Source organism: Diplotaxodon limnothrissa, linkage group LG12, assembly GCF_057381915.1.
Source record: "Diplotaxodon limnothrissa isolate DT_005_m linkage group LG12, D_limnothrissa_male_GT1.1, whole genome shotgun sequence".
Taxonomy (NCBI): Eukaryota; Metazoa; Chordata; class Actinopteri; order Cichliformes; family Cichlidae; genus Diplotaxodon; species Diplotaxodon limnothrissa.
In genome coordinates, this window is record NC_140607.1 from 28,780,750 (window position 1) to 28,803,035 (window position 22,286).

Below are 22,286 nucleotides of genomic sequence, written 5' to 3' on the forward strand. Positions count from 1 at the left end.
TTTTTTTTGTTTGTTAGTGTGTTGTTTGTTTTCTTGTCTTAGTTTGTTTGTTTGTTTAGAAACGGACAGAGAACTGACAGTATGATTATTGCAGTTGTATATTTATTTATTAATGTTTCTGTCCATCCAAAAATATTAATAAAAAAAAAAAAAAAAAAAAAAAAAAAGGTTGATTACGGCGATTAAGCATCATGAGGTGGAGCGTGAGGGGTGGTTCCCTATTTTTTATTTATTTATTTTTGTTGTTGCTGGGAGTTGGAACCCTATTAGTTAGGTTGCTTAATATTTATGCTAAGTACTCTTTAAAATACCAGAATAGGGAGGATGGTGTAGGTTTAAGTTTATTAGATTGATCAGTATTGCTGAACTATGAAATATTTTTTTTTGCATACAGGTATAACAGAATAGCTTTAGTGTAGTTGTTGTTTTAAATTTGAGTATGAACTTATACAAAATGCAGCAAGATATTTAAAAAACAGTTTTGTTGATTAAAAAACACTATATCGGATTCATATCGGTATCGGCAGATATCCAAATTTATGATATCGGTATCGGTCATAAAAAAGTGGTATCGTGCCATCTCTAGTCCTTACACGTCTGTATCTCAGTTGTTCTTCATGCTGATTTTTCTTATAATTAGTGTCATAAACTGCAAAAACTGGTAGGTGATCACTGATGTCATTAATTAATATTCCGCTCACAATGTTGTTTTCCATATTGTTAGTGAAAATATTGTCAAGTAAGGTGGCACAATGTGGTGTAATTCTGCTAGGCCTGGTTATTTTAGGATGTAAACTCAAACTGTACATAGTGTTTAGGAATTCGTCGGTCATTTTATGCTTTTTTGGATTCAACAGGTCAATATTAAAATCACCACAGATAAACATAACTTTTTGATTTGTTTTAGAGAATATTTCCTCTATGAAGTCATTAAATACTTGAATACTAGAGCCAGGTGTTCTATATATACAGCTAATTATTACATTTTTTTCTTTTTCCTTATAAATTTCAATTGTTATACATTCTAGTAAATTATCAATTACAGTTGTCATACTTTCTACCACCTTGTAGTTTATGTTTTTATCCACATACACAGCTACTCCCCCTCCACTCTTGTTCCTTCTATTTACAAAATACACTTCATATCCCTCCAGTCCAAAGTCCATTCCTTTCTCCGCATTGATCCATGTTTCAGAAATGGCAATAATTCCAAATGGATTTGTCAACTCATTTAGATATTCCTTTATATTGTTGAAGTTGGCATACAGACTTCTGCTATTAAAATGGATTATTGATAATTTATTTTCCGTGTTGATGGTGTGCTTAAACTGTTCATCAGTGAAGTAGCAGCAGTTACAGCTGATGTTGTAGAAGAAATTATTTTCCGGGTCTATATCCTTTTCTAAGTCTAGAACATTATGGTCTGTGTATCGAAATGTTCTCAGTTCCAGATTATCATAAAGAGAATTCCAATGACTTATGTTGATATTGTTGCCGGATGCAGATGAACTTCTTTTGGACTGTGCCATGTGTTGTGTTGTGTGTCACGTCACATGTGTATTCATACCTCCAGAGTAAGTTGACCTCAGTATTTGTCCAGCTCTTCCATATTTCTGATGACCAACACTTTGGCTTGTTCCGGTGTTCCATTGAGTTTAATGAATACTTTGCAGTTGGTGGTCCATGTATTTTGAATTTTTCCCTGTTTCTTCAAGTAACGTGCTTTCCTGGCAATGTCCGCATTTCTTTTTATCAGATGTTCGTTCATGAAGACATCGGATCCTTTCAGTTTCTTTCCTTGTTTTAACAGTGCTGTTTTCTGTTTTCTGTTTGCAAATCTCACAATGATGGCTGGTTTGTCACTGTCATTTTTTCGGGGTAGAGGGTGGCAAGCCTCAATGTTGTTATAATCCACTTCCACACCTTTGGACCGTAGAAAGGTAACCACTTGATGCTCCGTGGAGTTGACATCTTCCTCTCCTGGCCCTCCTACATTGTCAGTGGCGACCGCCCGGGCGTATGACCGGGGTTTGATGCGAAGCCCCGTGATGATAACATCGTTCATCTGGGTGTACTGCTCCAAATCCGCCACTCTGTTCTCCAGGTACGCCAGCCGTCGATCCTTCTCGGCGTTCTGGATGCGGAGAGCCTTAACTTCCTCGACCAGGTCCAGGATGGCTTTCTGCTGCAGTTTGACAGTAGAAATCTCCTCTGTCATAAACTCCAGCGACTTCTTAATATCGTCTCCTTCCTCGGCTGACAGAACTTTTTTTGGGCCCATGCTGAGAGACGCTCTTGTAGCTTTGCCGTGACGACCGGCTAGCTAGTTGATGCTAGCGTCCTTCCTCGCACTCCTTGAGGGTGCATGGGAGTTTGCCCAACCAGTCTACATGTGTTTTGTGGACTTGGAGAAGGCATTCGACCGTGTCCCTCGGGGTGTCCTGTGGGAGGTGTTGCGGGAATATGGGGTGTCTGGCCCATTGCTACGGGCCATTCGATCCCTATACAACCGTTGCAAGAGCTTGGTTCGCATTGCCGGCAATAAGTCGGACTCGTTCCTGGTGGGTGATGGGCTTCGCCAGGGCTGCCCTTTGTCTCCGGTTCTGTTCATAATTTTTATGGACAGGATTTCTAGGCGCAGCCAAGTGGCGGAGGGCTTTCGCTTTGGTGGCCTCAGAATCTCATCTCTGATTTTTGCAGATGATGTGGTTCTGTTGGCTTCATCGGGTGAAGGCCTCCAGCTCGCACTGGAACGGTTCGCAGCCGAGTGTGAAGCAGCGGGAATGAGGATCAGCACCTCCAAATCTGAGGCCATGGTTCTCAGCCGGAAAAGGGTGGAGTGCCCACTCCGGGTTGAGTTCCTGCCCCAAGTGGAGGAGTTCAAGTATCTCGGGGTCTTGTTTGCGAGTGATGGGAGAAGGGAGCCGGAGATCGACAGACGGATTGGGGCTGCAGCTGCAGTAATGCGGACGTTGCACCGGTCCGTCGTGGTGAAGAGGGAGCTGAGTGTAAAAGCGAAGCTCTCAATTTACCGGTCGATCTACGTCCCTACCCTCACCTATGGCCACGAGCTGTGGGTAGTGACCGAAAGAACGAGATCGCGGATACAAGCGGCAGAAATGAGCTTCCTCCGAAGGGTGGCTGGCCTCTCCCTTAGAGATAGGGTGAGAAGGTCGGCCATCCGGGAGGGGCTCAGAGTAGAGCAGCTGCTGCTCCACATTGAAAGGAACCAGCTGAGGTGGTTCGGGCATCTGACAAGGATGCCCCCTGGGCGCCTCCTGGGTGAGGTGTTCCAGGCATGTCCCACCGGGAGGAGGCCCCGGGGCAGACCCAGGACACGCTGGAGAGATTATATCTCTCGGCTGGCCTGGGAACGCCTTGGTATTCCCCCGGACAAGCTGGAGGAGGTGGCTGGGGAGAGGGAGGTCTGGGCCTCTTTGCTTAGGCTGCTGCCCCCGCGACCCGACCCCGGACAAAGCGGTGGACGATGGATGGATGGATGGATAAAATTGTATTCTCAGGTGTATAGCCCGTCCAAGAAGATTTGGTTAGTCAAATTCTAATAATTAATTAACCTCTAATTTGGCACCAAAAGAAGGCATGTGCAGCTGTGAATTTTAGATGTACAATTTATTTAGCTCTCTAAAAAACCTTGTTTTTCTACCAAACAAAGTCATATCTGGCACCAAAAACCACATGGCAGCCACCTAAAATGCTAAGCTTAAAAATCTGTAGCCTTGAAACCAATGGGTGGCATAATGGTGGCTCGGCTGTCTCTATTATATAGAGTCTGGGTTTCATATATAAACTTCAGAAAATGCCAGACAATAAGATCTGCTAATGTCATAACCTTCACGGCTGCAGTGCATGTGTGGAACATGCTGTGGATTTGATCTGAAATCTGTGACCCACACTGGGACACACTCATACTTTACTACAGCAAAGTGAGAAGTTAAACCACCAAAGATCAATAAAAACATTATTTTTAATAAACCAATAAAATAGTTTAATAAACAATTTAATTAGTTAGTCTTGAAACACCTGATCAAGTCTTAAACATCAACTGTAAAAGATTAAAGCGTAACAGGCAGCGCAGCTGAAACTCTAATATCACTTTTAATTGGGTGATTAACCTGCGGGTGTGTCAACAAAAAGAGGTGACTGAAGCGGAACATAAGTTTGGGGCATCTAAATGTTAGCGCGTGTGAGTGAGTGCGACTTTGTGGGTGTGGATACACATGACTGGGCCACTGCTTTCGCTCATGAAACAGTTTAAAGTGGATCACTCATTATCAGGAAATGTCCACAAAGTGGTCACAGGAAAAGGAGTTTCTGCATGTCTGTGTCCACTTATGCGCACGTGTTTGAGTGAAATATGCACTCGAGATATCTTTAATCCATATTATTTGTTTCTTAGCTCAAAGTCGTTTATACAGAGACAAACACAGAGTGCATGTTGATGTTAGTATTCATGTATAATGTTTAAACCAAAGAGCATGGGGGTCTGATTGTTGACGTAAGCCCTGCTATGAGTATGATCTCGGGCCACGGTGACTAAGAGGATGGCGGTTTATAGTCAGTGATGACATCACGATACTTACCAGCACCATTTCCTCCCTACTACAGAGAACAGATCACACTCCCAGCTAATCTATCAGTCTTTCACACTGACAATTTAAAAGGTTAGCGTAGTCATGATGGAGATGGCGGTGAAACCAAATACTTACAAATATCCCGTAACAGAATCAAAATGGACCCCTCCCTCATTCCACAGCAGTTTTCCAAAATGTTCAGATACTGCAGAGAGCACAAAAACAGACACTCGACACCTCAGTGACAAGAACCAGGGAGCAGAATGCAACGCAAGTTTACACAGGCAAGAATTCATTACTCTGTCCTTTTTATGAATGTTTTCTTCTTTATCGTTCTATAAAAACTACTTTCCGTCCATTAAGTACATTATCTTTATAAGAGATCAGACATATAAGCACCAATCTTTTTCAAAAGGCTCTCAGGCCCTTTTGCAAACGTACAAATCACAATTTTGGTAGTAAAAGCAGATTTCTTTCTTTCTTTTAAACAAATCATTTTACAGCACTTTGCTGCTGGTAACTTGTGTCAAGCCTGACAAAAAAGGATGGTGCAGTTTTGCGCTCCATCTGCTTAGTTTTCGACCATCTGGGATGCTTTGAAATTTTTATGACACTGCGGTTTGCAATGGTTGGCATTTTCCTCTTCTGCTGGCCTCGGGGTGAACACTCAGTTGTTTTCAAATTAAAAACTGCACCAGATTTATCCCACAGAATGAAGAGCAAACAGCTGAGTAACTGTTGGTCCAAATAAATCAGACTTAAAACTGAAAAAAAAAACCCAAAAACATACATGTACAGTAATTGTTACATTTGCCATTTTAAATTTGTGCTACTAGCATTATTTCTAAACTTGATACATACATGTGACTCAAAAGATTTCAAAAGACAAGCATATATTTCCTCATGTTAAGAATGAGAAAAAATATTACCAACCTAAGATAACCATTCACAGTTATTTAATTTTATTAAAATGTAGGTTTACGGGCTCAAATCCAGTGACCTAAACCACATCAAATCAAGTAATATGAAACAGAAAGTACAACCCATTTGAGTTCCAAGGTTTTATCTAAAGAAAATATGTAAATACAACCTGAGATGAACAACACATAACATATACTAAGTCTTCATTTATTTAACAAACACTAAACTGAAGAACCAGTGTGTGGAAAACTAAGTACACCCCATGACTGAAATCACTGTTTTCTGTATGACTTTATTGGTCTCTTAGATTGTTGTGGAGGAAATCTGCCCTGCTTTCCTTAAAGATTTTGCTTTAGTACATTGAGGTTTTCAAACATTTGCTCTCTGCTCTCTGAAAGTTGCACCACTTCAATCAGGTTGAGATCTGGACTTTGACTGGGCCATTTGCAAACCTTGATTCTTTTCTTTTATAGCCACTCTGTTTTAGATTTGCTGCTAGGCTTTGGATCATTTCTGTCAGAAAGTTGGCTTCCCATTTGATTGTTGAATTATCTGGTATACAGAGGGCTTCCTTGTAAACTTAGTGACTGCAAGTGCTCGGGTTCCACAGTAGCAAAACCAGCTAAAATGATCACCACTCTTGCTACATTCTCTTTACACATACAACTTCGACAATTCTACTAATAAATGTAATTCAGTAATGTGCAATAGTCTTGAGCCAACCCTCGTTCCTTGAAATTTTGCTTCCAAGGAATCAGACTTGTCCTCTTGGCTTTCGTAGTCTTTCACAGTTTCACTATGGACACTGGTAACTTTTTGATGCCTCATCAATCTAGCACTTGTACCTGACATCTTAACAGTGACCTATAATCCATTCAATGTCAGCCTGTGTTATGTCTACACATAGAAAACTTTGTCAATCAAAATGCATGCACTTATTACTAGCAGGTATTGCATAAACACGTATGTTGAAGCATAAATGTAGTCATACCAAATATTGACTTTCAGGCTTGTTAGAGTTGTAAAAACTATTTTTTTTTACCTTTTTTACTGCATTTCAGTGTATGTCTGTACATAACACTGGTGGCTCAGGCTTTTGCACAGTACTGTGTGAGATGTGTTGTTGTTCATCTGAACTTTAAGACCCACTAAGGACCAGATGACTCAGATTATATCCTGACGTGTAAAACCTTAGGCCTGAAAGTGGCTGTACTTCCTTTTACACATGACTGTATATGCATATACACACGCAAACATAACCGGCTTTTACCTTTCTCAGATCTCCACCCTGACAGTACTCCATGGCCAGCAACGGCAGATCATTGGTGGCCACCAGTTTCTGCATTCCTTGAGGAACTTCTCGGGCAGCAACCACATTGACATGATCCAACCTAAGTGAGAAAAACTAATTAGAAGAACTGTACAATGTATTATAGCAATATAATTCATTATCATTTTAACCACAAGAAATCATCTTTTGCTAAAATGTTCCTGAAACCGATCTGATGACAAAAGAAAATGACAAATCAGAGAAGGGCAACTGATCTTCCCAAGGGGGTTTCATAAGAAATTGGGAGTGCTGTGGAGGGTGGCACCAATAAGGTAAACTCAATTCTGCTCATTATTAATGCTATCTCTTTAGAAACTGTCACTGGTAAAAGGGGATATTAGAATTAAGCTATAATAAAATGCTAAACTTTTAATCACTATTTAATCAACAATCTCAAAAACACTTGTGAAAAAAGTTTCAGCAAACATTGAAAGATTTAACTCTGTACTAAGTGCTATTTCCATTTTGCTTCCAGTTGAATTAATGGATTTGCAGTTTTTCATTTCTTTTTCCATGTTTGGTGACATAAATCTAGTGGTTTGGTTTTGGTTAAGTGCGTTAAAGTCGGGTTCAGTGTCTGAGTAAATGGCTTCAATTCTGCATTTGAGAGCTCCGGAACATCCTTCCCTTTCCTCATACGAAACTCTCATTTCTGCTTTCAGTTTTTCCCCCTGCACAACGCAAAAACACCTGGGTACATATTAGTCTTTATCTTGCATCCACTTCCAAAGCCTAACATTTTTCCCCATCAGACTTGGACAGCCATTGGCAGCCATTTCAGCCCAGCCTATTCAAGCATGCAGTTAACTTCATGAATAAACTCCCTGTCTTGCATCACTGCACCAATAATATCCAGTAAGAACCAAGCAAATACACAGAGATTAATCTTGAATTACGCTCCAATGTTTCAACTGACTGCACTGATTAATTTCCAGGTTCTTGGCAGCTATTTCTAAGGAAGTTACGCATTGTGATATCTAAAAAAAATACAATTTGTTGTTTCTGCATTTTTTTTGCCTGGGAACTGCTCTTTTACCATATCCTGTCTTACATAGAAAACATTCACCTCCACCTTTTTCCACATTAGACACAAAAATCTTCTCCACAGGCTGGGATTATGATTGCTTTTGATTGTAGACACAGTTCTGTGAGGACAACAAGTGCGCTTGGATCCTTGTAAACTGTAGTTCAGCATCTGTGTGGACAAGTCTCACAAACTTCTGCATGAAGTGCTGTGTTTAACCTATGATGACAAAATGTACCTCACTCAGACCCAGTTGGACCTTGGAAGTAGAACACACCACAACTCTTATATCACTTAATATATAACACAAAACATGATGCAATTGCTGATACATGAGTACTCTAAATTTCATATATGCAAACAATGCTTTTGTAATTTCATATAACTGACTGAGATAGATACTGTACTATTTACTCTTTGATTCTTTTCTATGTTTTTTGTATGAATTGCAGTGAAGACGCCTGGCATCAGAGTTACTCTACGCTACCATATGTTGTGCTGTTCTTCATTTAAACTTTATTAGAAAAATGTTTAAAACTTGGCTTGCATTAAAAATAACAAAACTGTTTATATCACACAATCTCTGGATCATTAAAAGTCTTACTTTTTGATCTGATTCAATTTCCTCCTTTGCCATTTCTGAAGCTTTGTGGTTTCATAATGTGTCACTGAAACAATGTGTTTCAGATTGCCTCTGACTCAAGTATTCATTACATATAAAAAGCAAAGGAGAGTGTAAAGATAACAGACTCCAACTGATATCAGACTGACCAAGAAAATGATGTACTGCATGTAATCCGTGTTGTAGGAACTCTAATAGCAGAAGACTGATAGCAATCACTGAAATAATAAATGACTGTTATTATGAGTCCTCACACGTATGCAAGTGTTCAGTTAAAGCAATAAATAATCAAACAAAACGAAATACATTCAGCTGTATAGTTATATTTCTTTAATATAGGATGTTTTCTGCTTCTGGGAATACAAGGATTCATATGAAGTCCTTCAAGCTTCAATCCTTGGATCATTTCTGCTTTTAATTTATGTTACCATTAGGCCATCTATTTAACATCTTCAAAGGCATCTCCTATCATTGCTATGCTGATGACACACAGCTATACTTTTCTGTCAAGGCTAACAATCTCAGCAGCCTCTCCTACCTCAGCTTTACTGTCACTAAAGACTGAGTGTCTTCAGCTGTGACAAAGCCGAGGTTCTTGTGTTCAGCTTCTCTTATGTGGTCAGTCATTATACTAGCCTCCTCACCAGCAATATCGAATAAGCATCTAAGAATCTTGGTATTATTTTTAACCAGCATCTCCAAGCTCATCCAGTCTTGTTTCTTTAAACTAAGAAACATCACAAAAAAGTACATGCTTTAATGTTCTCCCAACTCATTTACTGTCACTGACTCTTCACTTTTGTTAGGCTGCTAACAAAAACAAGCCAGTGGTCACATCACCTCTACTCTTACTTGTCTTCAATGGCTTCCAGCTGAAATTAGAAATAATTTTAAAATTGTATTAATAACATAAATCCACATGGCCAAGCTCCTGCACAGATAGCAGACATCATGAGAATTTATTCCAGCAGACAACCTCTTCATTCTTCTAAGCTAGAGGGGTCCACACTTTTGAAGTTGTCGTACCAAAACTTTGTAACAGCCTGCGTCAGCCTGAATCAGCAGTTTGTTTTAAACAGCTGCTGAAGACTCATTTTATAGCTTAGCTTTTCTGTAATCTTTAATCCCTTACTTCTGGCTGTAGAGTGTGTATGACTGAATGTAAGAACGTACGTTTGACTGTGTGTCTGTCAGCTGGGGCAAGTGAACTTATGTTTAATGTATAGTTTTATCCAAACTGTAAGGCACAGTTTTTGGGGGTTATTTTTAAAGCTATACAAATAAAGCTATTATTATTATTATTATTATTATTATAATAACATATGAACTGGAAACTGTTGAATTTGAGAAAACGTTTAGAAAAAAAAATACACAATGAGAGAAAGAGTGGGATGAAGCCTGCATGAGATTTTGGAAATGTTTTTTTTCCTTGGTTTTAAAAAGACATTCTGCATTTGCAAAAGCAACAGAATACCAGATGTATAAACACATTATAACTCAAAAACAAAGTGATGTGTCTTTCAGTAGATGTTCGTGTGCAAATCTGTGTTAAGTAGCTGTAATAATATAATGGTAGGTTGCCATGTCCCCTACCCAGTGTTTTTTTCCCCAAGTTGAGCGTGGGAGCACGGAAGGGTTGCGGTTGTGACCGAGTCTGTCTGAAAACAACACGCTTGTTAAAGTAAGACAAGGGGGGGAGGTTTTATGCGTGTGTTTGCACTACCAAATGACAAAAAGCACATGCACTTCACATCTCAAAACATAATCAAACCCTGCATAAACTGGCATCCAGGGACCTGACACCAAAACCGAAGCCATTAACAGAATGGCTTCTGGTGTGGAAAGAGAATGACTGCCAAAGCAGAGCAAAATGAGGAGGTGGCACCTAGGACGTCAGAAATAACCAAAGTCACCAAAATAACTCACTTTCATGCTGTTCTAATTATCTAATGTGTGATTTTTACTATTTCAGGGCACAAAATTGGTTTTTATATTTTGAGAAACTTGTTAAACAGATGGGTACATAAAAGTCAAATGTCAAACTCATAAGCACCCAGTTTGTCATGGAATGTACCAAAGTGAGTCACGGCAACATGTCAGACTGAACCAGGCTAACATGCCAAAAACGGCCTTAAACCAACGCAGCAAACTGTTTCAGTTTGCACGGGAAAATCACCAATTTCTTAAAAACTGATGTGTCACAAACTGAGATGCATCACTGTGGAAAAAGAGACTTTTTCTTGAAGCTTCCTTGACAGTTTGCTGCTCATTCTGCACACAAGTGCAAGTCAGACTGGGACTTCCAAAAGCAATGGTGGGGAAAAAAAACTGTAGTTGCAAGGGAACAGGTGACTGACCACATTTTAAATGAGTTATAGTTTCTGTATAGGACTTGGATGGAGTTATAATACTGATAATCACTCAACATAATCTCAAATGCAGCTTCTGACCTTTTCATGATCTGGATCTCCAGACACCATCTCTCCTTGTTTCTGTCACTCAGCTCTTGCCGACATTGCTTTATAGCAATCTGCTCCTCTGTGTCCTGAAAACAGACAGACACAAAGTCAGACTTCCATCATTTCAGAGGACATTACACTGAAAAGCTGTTTTCACACATGAACTTTAGCCTTTTATTTGTCTACACAATATCCAATAGAGGTTCTCAATTCATTTGAGATGTTAAACAATCTCTGCAGTGCCTCAACATTCGCTAACCTGGCAGTAACCTTGCCAAAAGACAGTATTTCCCATAATAGCAATGAGGCTGACTCAGATAGTTTCCTGCTTTGTGCTGCAAGTCAGAGACAGCAACTGCAGACAATGTCTCAACCTGATTCTCCTGAAATGTTCAGAGTTCATATGTCGGGCACAAAAAGCTTAAGGAAAAGAAAAAAAAGAAAGGGCGGTTAGGACAGAAAAGAAGGAAAGAGAAAAGAGTAACAAAAGCAAAATAAATTATAAATACATCAGGATAATACATTAAACCTACAAAGTCTGAACCATTAAACCTGAAACTAAAGTCCAACTAGAGTGTTTATTGAACCTAACAAATTTAAAAAATACATTTAATATCAAGTTGGATACATGAGTTTTAATTCATATAATTTATATCCACTTGTATTATTTACTCCATCCAGCTTTTCTTGCAATTGATATAATAATATGATGCTGTTGGGATTAGATTTAAAAAATAAAAATCACAATAATGATGTAGGAGCCTCAAAAACTCATGTATCAAATATAATACACATGGCATTACAGAGTTAAAGTGGACATACAAATAAAAGACAGAAAAAAGCTTCATCTGAAGTGTGAATCATGCAAAGCTGCTCTAGTGGAAATGAGCGTAACGATCCTTTGTGCGATCTTCAATGTTAATTATATATTTTACCATGACTACTTTGTATTCAAGAAACAGAGTGGTCAGACATTCCTACTTTATGATAAACAGAAAAAAAATGAGGGGAAATGGGGTAAAAGAATCACAAAATGGATGCCCACCGTCAGCTGGGCCTAGCCTGCCTGTGAGCCTGGTTGGATAACCAGTTAAACAATAGATGGATGGACTGGACTAAAACAATGGAAAAATACACAACTATCATTACAACTTTGCAAACCACAGAGCAGACACTATATTAAATCACTTCCCTAAAAATGATGAGAAACAACTTCTTCCTACCTGTTTCTCATGAAGGCGTTTCACTTCCCATATGAGCTATTATTAGCCAACAGTATTGTCGCCAATGCAGGAAGACATAACCTTTCCTGCAGAAGAAGTTGAATCATCACAACGGCAGTGCCACGAGAGTCCTCAATCATTCTCCCTCCTAAAGGTCAATTTGCAGTGGCACCGATGATTAGCACTGTGATTACAATGCTAAACTTCTTTTTTTGAATGCTTCACTGATTATTGTAAACAGCAATGGAAGTAAATCATACAAATACGTTTATGGAAGACACACGCACTGGCCCCTCTGTTAGATACTCCTGTTCAGCACCTTATTTATGCAAATATCCAGTAAGCCAATTACATGGCAGCACCCTAATGTATTTAGGCATGTAGACGTGGTCAAGGTGAACTTCTGAAGTTCAAATGGAGCATCAGAATGAGAAAGAAAGGCGATTTAAGTGACTTTGTCGTGACTTATTTGTCATGGGAAAGTCTGAGTATTTCAGGAAGTGCTGATCTACTTGAATTTTCCCACTTTCCAGAGAACAAGAACAAATATCCAGTGAGCAGCAGTTTTCTGGTCAAAATTCTTAGTTAATGTGATGTTGAGGAGACAGAACAGGGCTCTAGACTAACTTTTTGCCACGGTTTAACTGGTGTTTCAACCGCATTGCTTAACACAGCAGTTTTACATATGCACTTTTTTGGAGGGGGGGGGATTGCTGTCCATACAGACAATACTGATTTGTAAATGTTTAACTAACAATCTTGTGCTTAAAGTGCTTTGGCACTCTTTGGCAATATTGTAGACAATGTTAAACCTGCACTTTCAAACGTACACATGGACTACACGAATATCTGGACCACGACCAATCAGAGAGGGCCCGCCCCTGACTATTTTTGATTGGTTTAGACCACAATAGAGGCATAATGTGTGTCTGCTGTTGACCACACGGAGACTTTCAGAGTTGCGGAGTATTTCTTTTTCTTTTGTTAGTCGAACAGTTGGTCGCACCGGTGCGACCTAAGATTTTTTTTTAGTCGCACCATTGAAAAATTTGGCCGCATTTGCGACCATATTGGTTACACTCTAGAGCCCTACAGAAATAACTAGTCATCATAGACAAGATATGCAGAAGAGCATCTCTAAAAGCAGCACATCACAGCCTCCACATCACCTTTCAGATGAGACGGAATGGAACGTGGATCGTGGATGTGCAGCCAAAAAAATCTGCAGGAACTGCATGATGCCATCATGTCAACACAGACTAAAAAGAGGAATGTTTCCGGCACCTTGTTGAATCTATGCCGCGAAGAGATAAAACATTTCTGAAGGCAAAATTGGGTCCAAGCCAGAGCTAGCAAGGTGCAACTGATAAAGAGGCCAATGAGTGTATATTATTAAATACACATTTTGCAAAATACAGGTGCAGCTGCAGGAAAACAATTATAAAAGCCTGAATTACAGCCACCAACAGAGAATTGGACAGCTCTTTATTTAATGAATGAGAAGTGCTGAAATCTTTCATAATGAAACCACAACAGAAATGATTTTAACTCTCCTTTGTGGATTGTAGTCACATGAAAAACTGAAGGGGAAATGGGGTAAAAGAATCACAAATTGGCCATAGGTATGGATGCCCACTGTCAGCTGGTGCTAGCCTGCCTGTGAGCCTGGTTGGATAACCAGTTAAACAATAGATGGATGGACTGGACTAAAACAATGGAAAAATACACAACTATCATTACACCTTTGCAAACCACAGAGCAGACACTATATTAAATCACTTCCTGGCTCAAAGCCAGCTTTAAAAATGCAACGATATTAAATGTGAGTCATACAACAGCACAGCTAAAGTACAATTTTAAAGATAGGAAAAGGAAGAGCCACTAATCGGGTGTTGTCAGGTTCCCAGAGTGCCCTCTTGTTCAGTGATGTAACTTTCAAATGGTTTCATCCCGTGACTTAGAGTGACATCATTACAATAGACACTATTTCACATGGGCTGAGTGCACAAAGAAGAGCTTCCTGGAGTGAACAAAACCCATGAAGGTGAAATCCCAAATGCTCTTTTGTTCAGTTCAAAGACCTTCATTCTTTTCATCAGACCCATATTTTATAAATAACACTTTCTGAGCTTCCATTAGTCATAATCTTTCTCCAGGTTGTCCTTAGCACATGTCAGTCTGGCTTGAAGATGACAAATTGAGTTTGTCGCGGTCTACAGCCTCACAGTCAATTCCTGTGCAGTGTTCTACTGATTATCTTCTTCCAGACGATAATTCCTGAGCTGGCGAAGTCATTCAGGAGTGTCTTCACAGTTGTTCTGGGGTCTTTGGAGACATCTCTCACTCAGTTTCTTTCCAGAATTGTTGAAACCTTATACTTCCAACCTCTGTCAGGCTTGTTCTGAACTGTTTGGTCTCGTTAAATTTTGGGAAAATACTTCTAACTCCAGTTATTTAAACTTGGGAACGCTGTGATAGCTTTGTGTATCTATCTCCTGCTTTGTGAGCATCACCAATTCTTATGATGATGACTGATTACATTTGTTTTTGGCAGGATGCTTTCCAAAGTGACAGCTTAAACCCGTGCTGACGTTTTGATATTGTGTGTAAATTGAACATTACAAAGTTAAAGCACCACAGTGCACAACGCTGGTTTGTGCTATGGCTTGCTAAAACATTTTTCAGGGTGGTAATCATGACCATAATAAATTAGTTTTTTTTATGAAATAATAGTTCTTGTGTTCAAATAGAAATAAATTATGATTTCTAAAGAAAACTAGCAAGTTTAGAAAATCCCTTACTCTTTTAAAAAGTAAAAAGCTTTGAATTTCATAGGGGACCTAATATTTTTATCCTCAAGAGTTCTGTAGTATCAAAATAATCCAGTGAGAGTTGTTTATACATTCTTTCACGCAATTCCACGAGTGTGATCTTAGTGAAATACAAACAGACATTAGCTAAAAGATGAGTTTAATTTGTACCCTACAGCTAATCCACCTCCACGGTCATTATACTGTTTACATGAGCTTTCGCTGTAGGAGGAACAAGGAAGCTTTGCCTCAGCAGGTTGAGGAAGTTTTCCTCATCTTAAATCTTTACTAAACACAAAGAGGGAAACACACAAGTGAACTTTCATTTCTGATTCCATTTTAAAATGACTATTTCCCTCTAAACAAAACCTTAACTTTAAAATTTGATCAGCAGAGGTAAGAGCCGATGGCTTCCCAGAAACTTCAGCAGGACATGTATAATTATCTTGTCAGTGTAATAGTTTGTTATTCAAACATCCTCTTTCCTGTCTATTATGTCCTAAAGATATAAGATTCTCAAAGATGTAACAGTATGCTAGAAGTATGTGGAGTGAATACCTTGTTTTGCCATCTTGTGACATTTCCAAAGCCCCCGGTGCCGAGCCGCTCCTTCAGCTCCCAGGGCCCACAGCTCTGCGGCTGCTGCAGGGGGACTCGATTCATGACCTCCTCACCTACACCTAAAACAACAAAATAGTGGATCCGTCATGACCCATTACTAAGGCTAAAATGTTACGTTTGGCCTGAAAAATGTCATGGGAGTATGCATTTGTCTGAGCACGCAACCAGTACTCAAGCAAATAATTAACTGCTTCGTCTCGAACAAATGCCTAAAAAAAGCCTTGTTTGAAGCTTCTCAGCTCTGAGACCTACAGTGTTTTCTGGTTTGTACAGGAACCTTTTATATTTATACCTTTATACCTTTTAAAACTGATAATAGGTGCATTGTTTAAGTGAAACATGCAAACACATATAGAGATACAAAATAACATAACAGTTTGTACGATTCTGACAAGCTTGAAAGTATCTCGACCGATGGCTTCCTATCTTGTGTTTTTCTACCCAGATCTGCCTTTCCAGCATTAGCAGTGTTTGGGAGTACTGAAAAAAATGAAGCCATAGACAATTAGATTCTTTCCAGATGGTACAGTGTGATGGATCAAAGTCTGACAGTACTTGTCTGTGTTCATAATTCCATTAAATGCAGCCCAGAACCATGACTGACTCTCCACCGTGCTTTATAGATGGCTGTAGACACTCTATATGATGACTGGAACCAGAATTTTCAGATCTGGTTCATCACTCCATTGGAGCTGCTGCCACTGACTTTCAGTTCAGTTCTTGTGTTGGCATACCTCAGCCTTTTCTCCCCATTTCCCTTCCTTAAGAATAGCCACGCTTCCACTGAGACCATTTCTGATGAGGGTTCAGTGAACAGTAGATGGATCAACTGAAGGTCAGAATGCATCTCGCAGCTTCTGTGTCAGGTCTTTGCTGGAATATTACCCATTTCTAAAAACACGAGTTTTAGTCGTGCCACTTCATCTTTTGTCTTCCACTTGTCCAGTTTCCTCAAACGCACTTCACACTATGCCAGAATATGCCAACCTTTTGACTGATAGGTGTTTGGGAATCACTCAGTTGATGCAAAAACATTATATAAACATTTTATCTCCATCATTTATGCCCTTGTTTTTGTTTTGTTTTGTTTGTAAATTCATCTAAAGGAATGGGAACAAATGTGTTTTTGCAAAAGACCTTTAGCGTCTGAATATACTATTTTAAGCTAGTTCTTTGCTATGTTATATGTAAACAAAACACTGGCTCATTTTTGGGTTAGGTGCCTTTTTGAATGATTCATAGGTCACTGTTAAGTGGCTTAACAAACCAAACATTCCCCTGAAAATGATCAGGTACAAGGACTAGACTAAAAATGAGAGAAAAAGCAGCGAATGTCCAAAGAGTAAGAGTAAAATGTCCAAGAGTAAAACATTAATTTGGTAAAATGAGTAACTTGCCTATTGGTCAGGGACAGTAAGAAAAGAAATGCTGTGTTTGTCCTGTAGGTGATAACATATGTATACAGAAACAGAAACAACAGTGTTGGTGGCTTCTAAACAGCAAAAAAGTAACAAAAAGCTGTATGAATTCCCATAAGCTAATTAACCTATTATAAAAAATGAAAAACAAAATCTCATTGGGAACTTGTTGTATTATCAGTATTGTTATAAATGTGACTGCAGGGGTCTGATGGATGAAATAAAAGCTCTCCAAACTGTGAAACTACATAAACACTGAGTTTGTTTTACAGCAGCTGCAATAAAACAGACAAAACATACATACAAACATTCCTATAGGCGAGTCTAGCTTATTAAAAAAAAGCCCGCTACGTGTATATAAAGAAAACTAACTGTCATATAGTCGCAGACTATTAAGAGGCCCATTAAACACTACAGGGGCGCTACATGCTTGAAGGGTTTCGTTTTAAGCTTCATAGACTGACTTACAGTAAATATACCGCCGACCTTTTACTCATTATAAGAATATTATTCACCGACACACAAAAATTTACTTTCCTTTTGTACTTCTCTGTTCATATAAAATGAGCTGGAACTAGTCTTCGTGTTTTATTTTCAAGGAGAAAAGCGTCAACATTTCAACTCCCGAGTCCTACCTTAGACTCCACACGCAGCGTTCACGCGTTTTCACGCCTTTTTTGTGTTTGAACGGCAGGTTTACTGTGTGTATCCGAGCTTTCAATCAGTAAAACTTTAATAAAAACTACTGCAGCAAATTTTGGCGACACAACAAATCTCCAAACACTCAACTTCCTGATACTGATATTTCCTGTTAACCTGACGAAGAAACAGCCCCGCCCACTTGTAGGGAAAGTCCTCGGATTATGTCCTGCTGGTAGGTTTATGCACTTTTCAACCACACATTATGAGTTTGATCACCATTAAACGGAAATTTTCTTTAATTCCCCAAAATTAAATTAAGAAACTCATAAGTGTAAACTCATAATTGTAGAAAGTCACTTAATTTAGAAACAAATACTACATTAATCCAAAAAACCCTTATTACATTTTTTAAAAATTGATTATTTTAGTTTAAAAGTTAGTTTAAATGTTTAAGTGAAGAATTATCGTAACCCCTAAATCATATTATGTCATGTACATTAATAATTTGGCGTCATTTGTGTCTTTCTACATAAGCAATGTGGCATCCAAACAGCCGTACACATAAAGGTCACTTTAGTGTCTCTCTTTAACTAGAAAAATGAAACACGGGGTCATCGAGAAAGAATGTGACCTAGCTAATCTTTCTGAGAAATAATCTTGCGGATCAAATGCTTTCAAAAACAATGGCCATCTTTTTTTGTGGGCGATGCCATCCCAGCTGTCATAATTCAAGAAATAAGTACACCTGGATCTGTCTGGGCTATCACATTCACACCTGCGCTCAATTTAGAATCTCCAATTAACTTAACTCTGTGCATGTCTTTGGAGTGCGGGAGAAACCCACGCTGACACAAGAAAAACAACCTGGTTTCAAATACAGGACATTCTTGTTATGAGGCAGTAAACACTGAACCACTGCTTCAATGTATATATGATATCACTGCTAAGGGTGCAGCACCATTACTGTAGAATCAAACTTCCCAAACTGCTTGACTCACCCCTCTCATCTGCATCATGACCTGACAGCTCATATTAACCTACTGAAAGTCTCCTTCTTGGCTGCCCCTCTTTAGTTTCATTGGTTTCTTTTCTGTCTGGATCGTGCCCTTGTAGATCTTTAATCAAATCAGATGCTCAGATTCTGTGAGGCAAATAAATGACAAAAAAAGTAATATTTATACATAAAGCGCCTTTTATAGACATAAAGCGACAAAACAAGAACTAAGAATAATTACAACAAAATAATTAATAGCAATGCAGGGCCGGTTTAATCACAGGACAAAACAGAATGTATAGATCATTTAAAAACAGCTAATATCAATAAGACTACAGGTTTTACTATTTTTGGGGTGATCCAGTTGGGGCAGGCCTACTATTGCAAAGTTGGATATTTTTAGATCAGTTAAAATCAGCTTGTTGACGTCTGTTAAAGTGTTCATCTCAGTGTTTCACATGTTCTGACTTTGCAACATCATTGTTGATATAACGGGTGTTATATTTGGAGAAGATGCACTTCAGAGTTTCCAGAGTATACCAATGATGTTTTTTTCTGTTTAATCACCTGTTGTTTTTGCATGGAGTAATGTGAAAACTTCTGCTGCTGTAGCCCATCTGCTTCCAGAATGGACATGCTGTCTGTTCAGAGATGCTCTTCGGCATAGCTTGGCTATAACAAGTTGTTATATGAGTTACAGTTGCCTTCCTTTCAGCTTGAAGCAATCTGTCCATTCTCCTCTGACTTCTGTCATCAGTGAGACATAACACTAACATCAGACAATTAAATTTAAACTTACACCTAGTTACCTCAGGGACACAGCTGCGTCCCATACAAGAAGATAGAAGTCTTCTAAGGCAAGTCTGTCTTGGCTTAGAAACAGCTGTATCCTCAGCTTGTTAAAATTATTCCTTGTCTATTGAACTACAAACACTGGAAAGTCAGAGAAAATTGAGGTACATGGTTAATATTTACAAAAAACATGGTAAGTGAAAAATTTAATATCTAGTTAACAGTAAGTTTTGATGTGTTCAAAGTTACATTTTGTATTCTTTAATATTTGCTAAAATGTAATAACATTTGTAACCATTAGTTAAAAGTAAAATTTTGTAACTGAAGGTTTCTATCAGCACAGAGTGCCTCGGAATATTTTAAAAAGCAAATAATCTGATCAAAATTAGGTAAACTATCTTGTTCCCACTGGTAGAGCTCATGAATGCACAAAATGTTTGCCCACCGGATTATGTTAAAGCTGTTTACCTTGTTATGTTTTGTTTGCTTCAGCCATAAAAACAAAATAAAAAACTGCTGGAATATTTCTATATTACAGTTTTTATTTCGTTTTTTTTAAAAAAAACTTGTACTAAAACACGTCTAAGTTTTGCACAGTCGTCTTTTTCACTCTATCTCAGGTTTGCTGCCAAGGAAAATCAGTAACTGTGAACTGTGTCCGAGAAACCTTCTCGTATTCATTTTATGAGACACTCGATACCCTGATTGTGGATTTGCAGCATCCGAGCTCCAGGAATTATAAAAACATCTACCCACACATTAAGACAGCAAACTAAAATGTTTAAAACAGTGGTTTGTGCAGATGCTACAATTACTCTGCATGATTTACAAATACCTTACCATTTATGGCACAATGTAAATAAGGACAAACAAAATAAGAAAAAAGGTACGTATTTTTTTTCATTACTTAACACAAAAGAGGAAGAATGCCTTAATTGGTCAGTTTCATAAGAATTTCAAGGAGATAAGAGTCTTGTGTTGTAACATGACCTGATGTAACTTATTCCTCTGTAGTAGATTGTGTTCTTGTAATGCGTGCACTGAAAAAAATAATCAGTGGGATAAACATAAAAAAATTATTGTAAGCGGTTGCACGAAATTAAGTTATGTTTGGTTAACCTTAGTTTTTTATGTTATACCTGCACACATTTTTCTGGTAACACGAACATGACTTTTTTATGTTGTTGTTATGTTTTTCATTCCGGTCAAATATTTATAGAAACCACTTGTTTATCAGACATGAACTTTTTGTGTTAATTGTATTGGACTACTATGTGTTATATTGACAAGACAATTTTATGGTAAGCTTATTTTATTTTATAACAAATTTCTAATATATAATATATAATCTAATATATAATTGAGTGTTCAATAAATAAAACTAAATTAAGGCTGATCTTACTGTATGTACTGTACACTTTCTCTCAATCAAAGAAATAAGCAAAACATTTTTGAACAATGACCTGTATTTTTGAAAATACTACACAGTTGTAAAAATGGACTTTCAATTCAGGCTTCCAAAATATACATGAGTCATATTTGTACAATGCATCTCTTGAAAAACATTCCACAACATTCCTCAAAGTTATCTGCTGGAACCTGAATTCAACATTGTGGGGCCTTATGACATCGCGCTTATGTAAAAAATAGTTTTTTAAATGTAAGAGCCATAAGGTAATATGGCAACAGGGGTGTAATTATTAAAATGACACAAAGAAGAGACTTAAAATAACATTATAACCCACAGGCACACAACCAAGAGACCTAAACTGATTAGTATTGGCTTGCTTCTATCACTAAACATCACAATCACTAATACTAGACGATGCAATCTGTTTGTAGTGGTGCACCTTGGGAACAAAATTGCAAATTGGTGAAATTGGTGCAAGGCACCATTTCCATTGAGAAAAATGGACATTCAAAGTTTGAATTTTTTTTTAAAAGAGCCATGGCTTGAAAAGTGAAAACTGCAGTAATAAAGGCCCCAAGTTGAAAAGTGCCAGAAAAATAAGTTTCACTATGTACTGCAACTTTACCAGTGCTGGCTTAAAAGAAAGGATGGTATATATTCGAAGAGGTAAACATGTTGTTCCCACATCATAACTGGAAAATTGTTCAATCGTACAGTCTGGTCCTGAGAACCTGGGCCTTCTTTGAAAGGCTGTTCCTTTTGAGCTCCATAACCAGTTTCTATAATACCTCGAAGGTATAATTTTCCAGTGGGTAGGTGAGGTTCAAAGTGTACATTAGTCCAAACAGCATTGCAGCTGCTAGGGTATAGTTATCCAAATCCTGCCAGACTCTCTGGCCTTCAAGGACTATCCCGATGTCCTCAGGGCTGCCATTGGCATCTCTTGACTTTATGATGTAAATTCCCATGGTTGTTTCCTTATTAGATCGTTGGATAATGGCTTCATCTGTGGCCTAGAAAATGCAGAATTCCAAAATTTAATTAAACAGAACACTGGTCAAAGAACATTATACCAAATCTTTTTTCAATCTGTGTCACTATTCCAAAAAATGTTAACATTAACACATTAGGTGAACAAAAATGGATTCATTACAGCATGTGATTTGAGTCCTCAGAATGCTTAAAAAGGTAATGCATGAAGTGAAATCTCCATGCAAAGAAGCAGAATACTGTCAGAGCATAGAGAGGTGTTCAACTATGAACTCCACACATAGTTCTAATGCAGGTAAAAGAAGAAAAAAAAAAAAAACGCACCCATGGTAAATTGTGAAAATCCCAGGTGATTTTCAACATACTTCTGGCATAGAGTGACAAGCAGCATTTTGTTAAAATTATTATTTTCCCTAGAGTGTATACACAAATTATTT

General features: G+C 38.3%; 1 protein-coding gene across 1 annotated transcript in view; it reads right to left on the minus strand.

Annotated features, from left to right (window-relative positions):
- Positions 1 to 17,793, minus strand: part of ikbkb (inhibitor of nuclear factor kappa B kinase subunit beta) — a 35,801-nt gene extending 18,008 nt beyond the window's left edge. The window contains exons 1-5 of the mRNA XM_085367443.1: positions 17,656 to 17,793; positions 15,540 to 15,661; positions 10,940 to 11,034; positions 6,784 to 6,904; positions 4,728 to 4,797 (exon numbers count right to left, since the gene is read on the minus strand). Coding sequence (XP_085223569.1) covers positions 4,728 to 4,797; positions 6,784 to 6,904; positions 10,940 to 11,034; positions 15,540 to 15,644 — 391 coding nt within the window. The 5' untranslated portion in view covers positions 15,645 to 15,661; positions 17,656 to 17,793. The remainder of the gene's footprint in view (positions 1 to 4,727; positions 4,798 to 6,783; positions 6,905 to 10,939; positions 11,035 to 15,539; positions 15,662 to 17,655) is intronic.
- Positions 17,794 to 22,286: the final 4,493 nt, after the last annotated feature.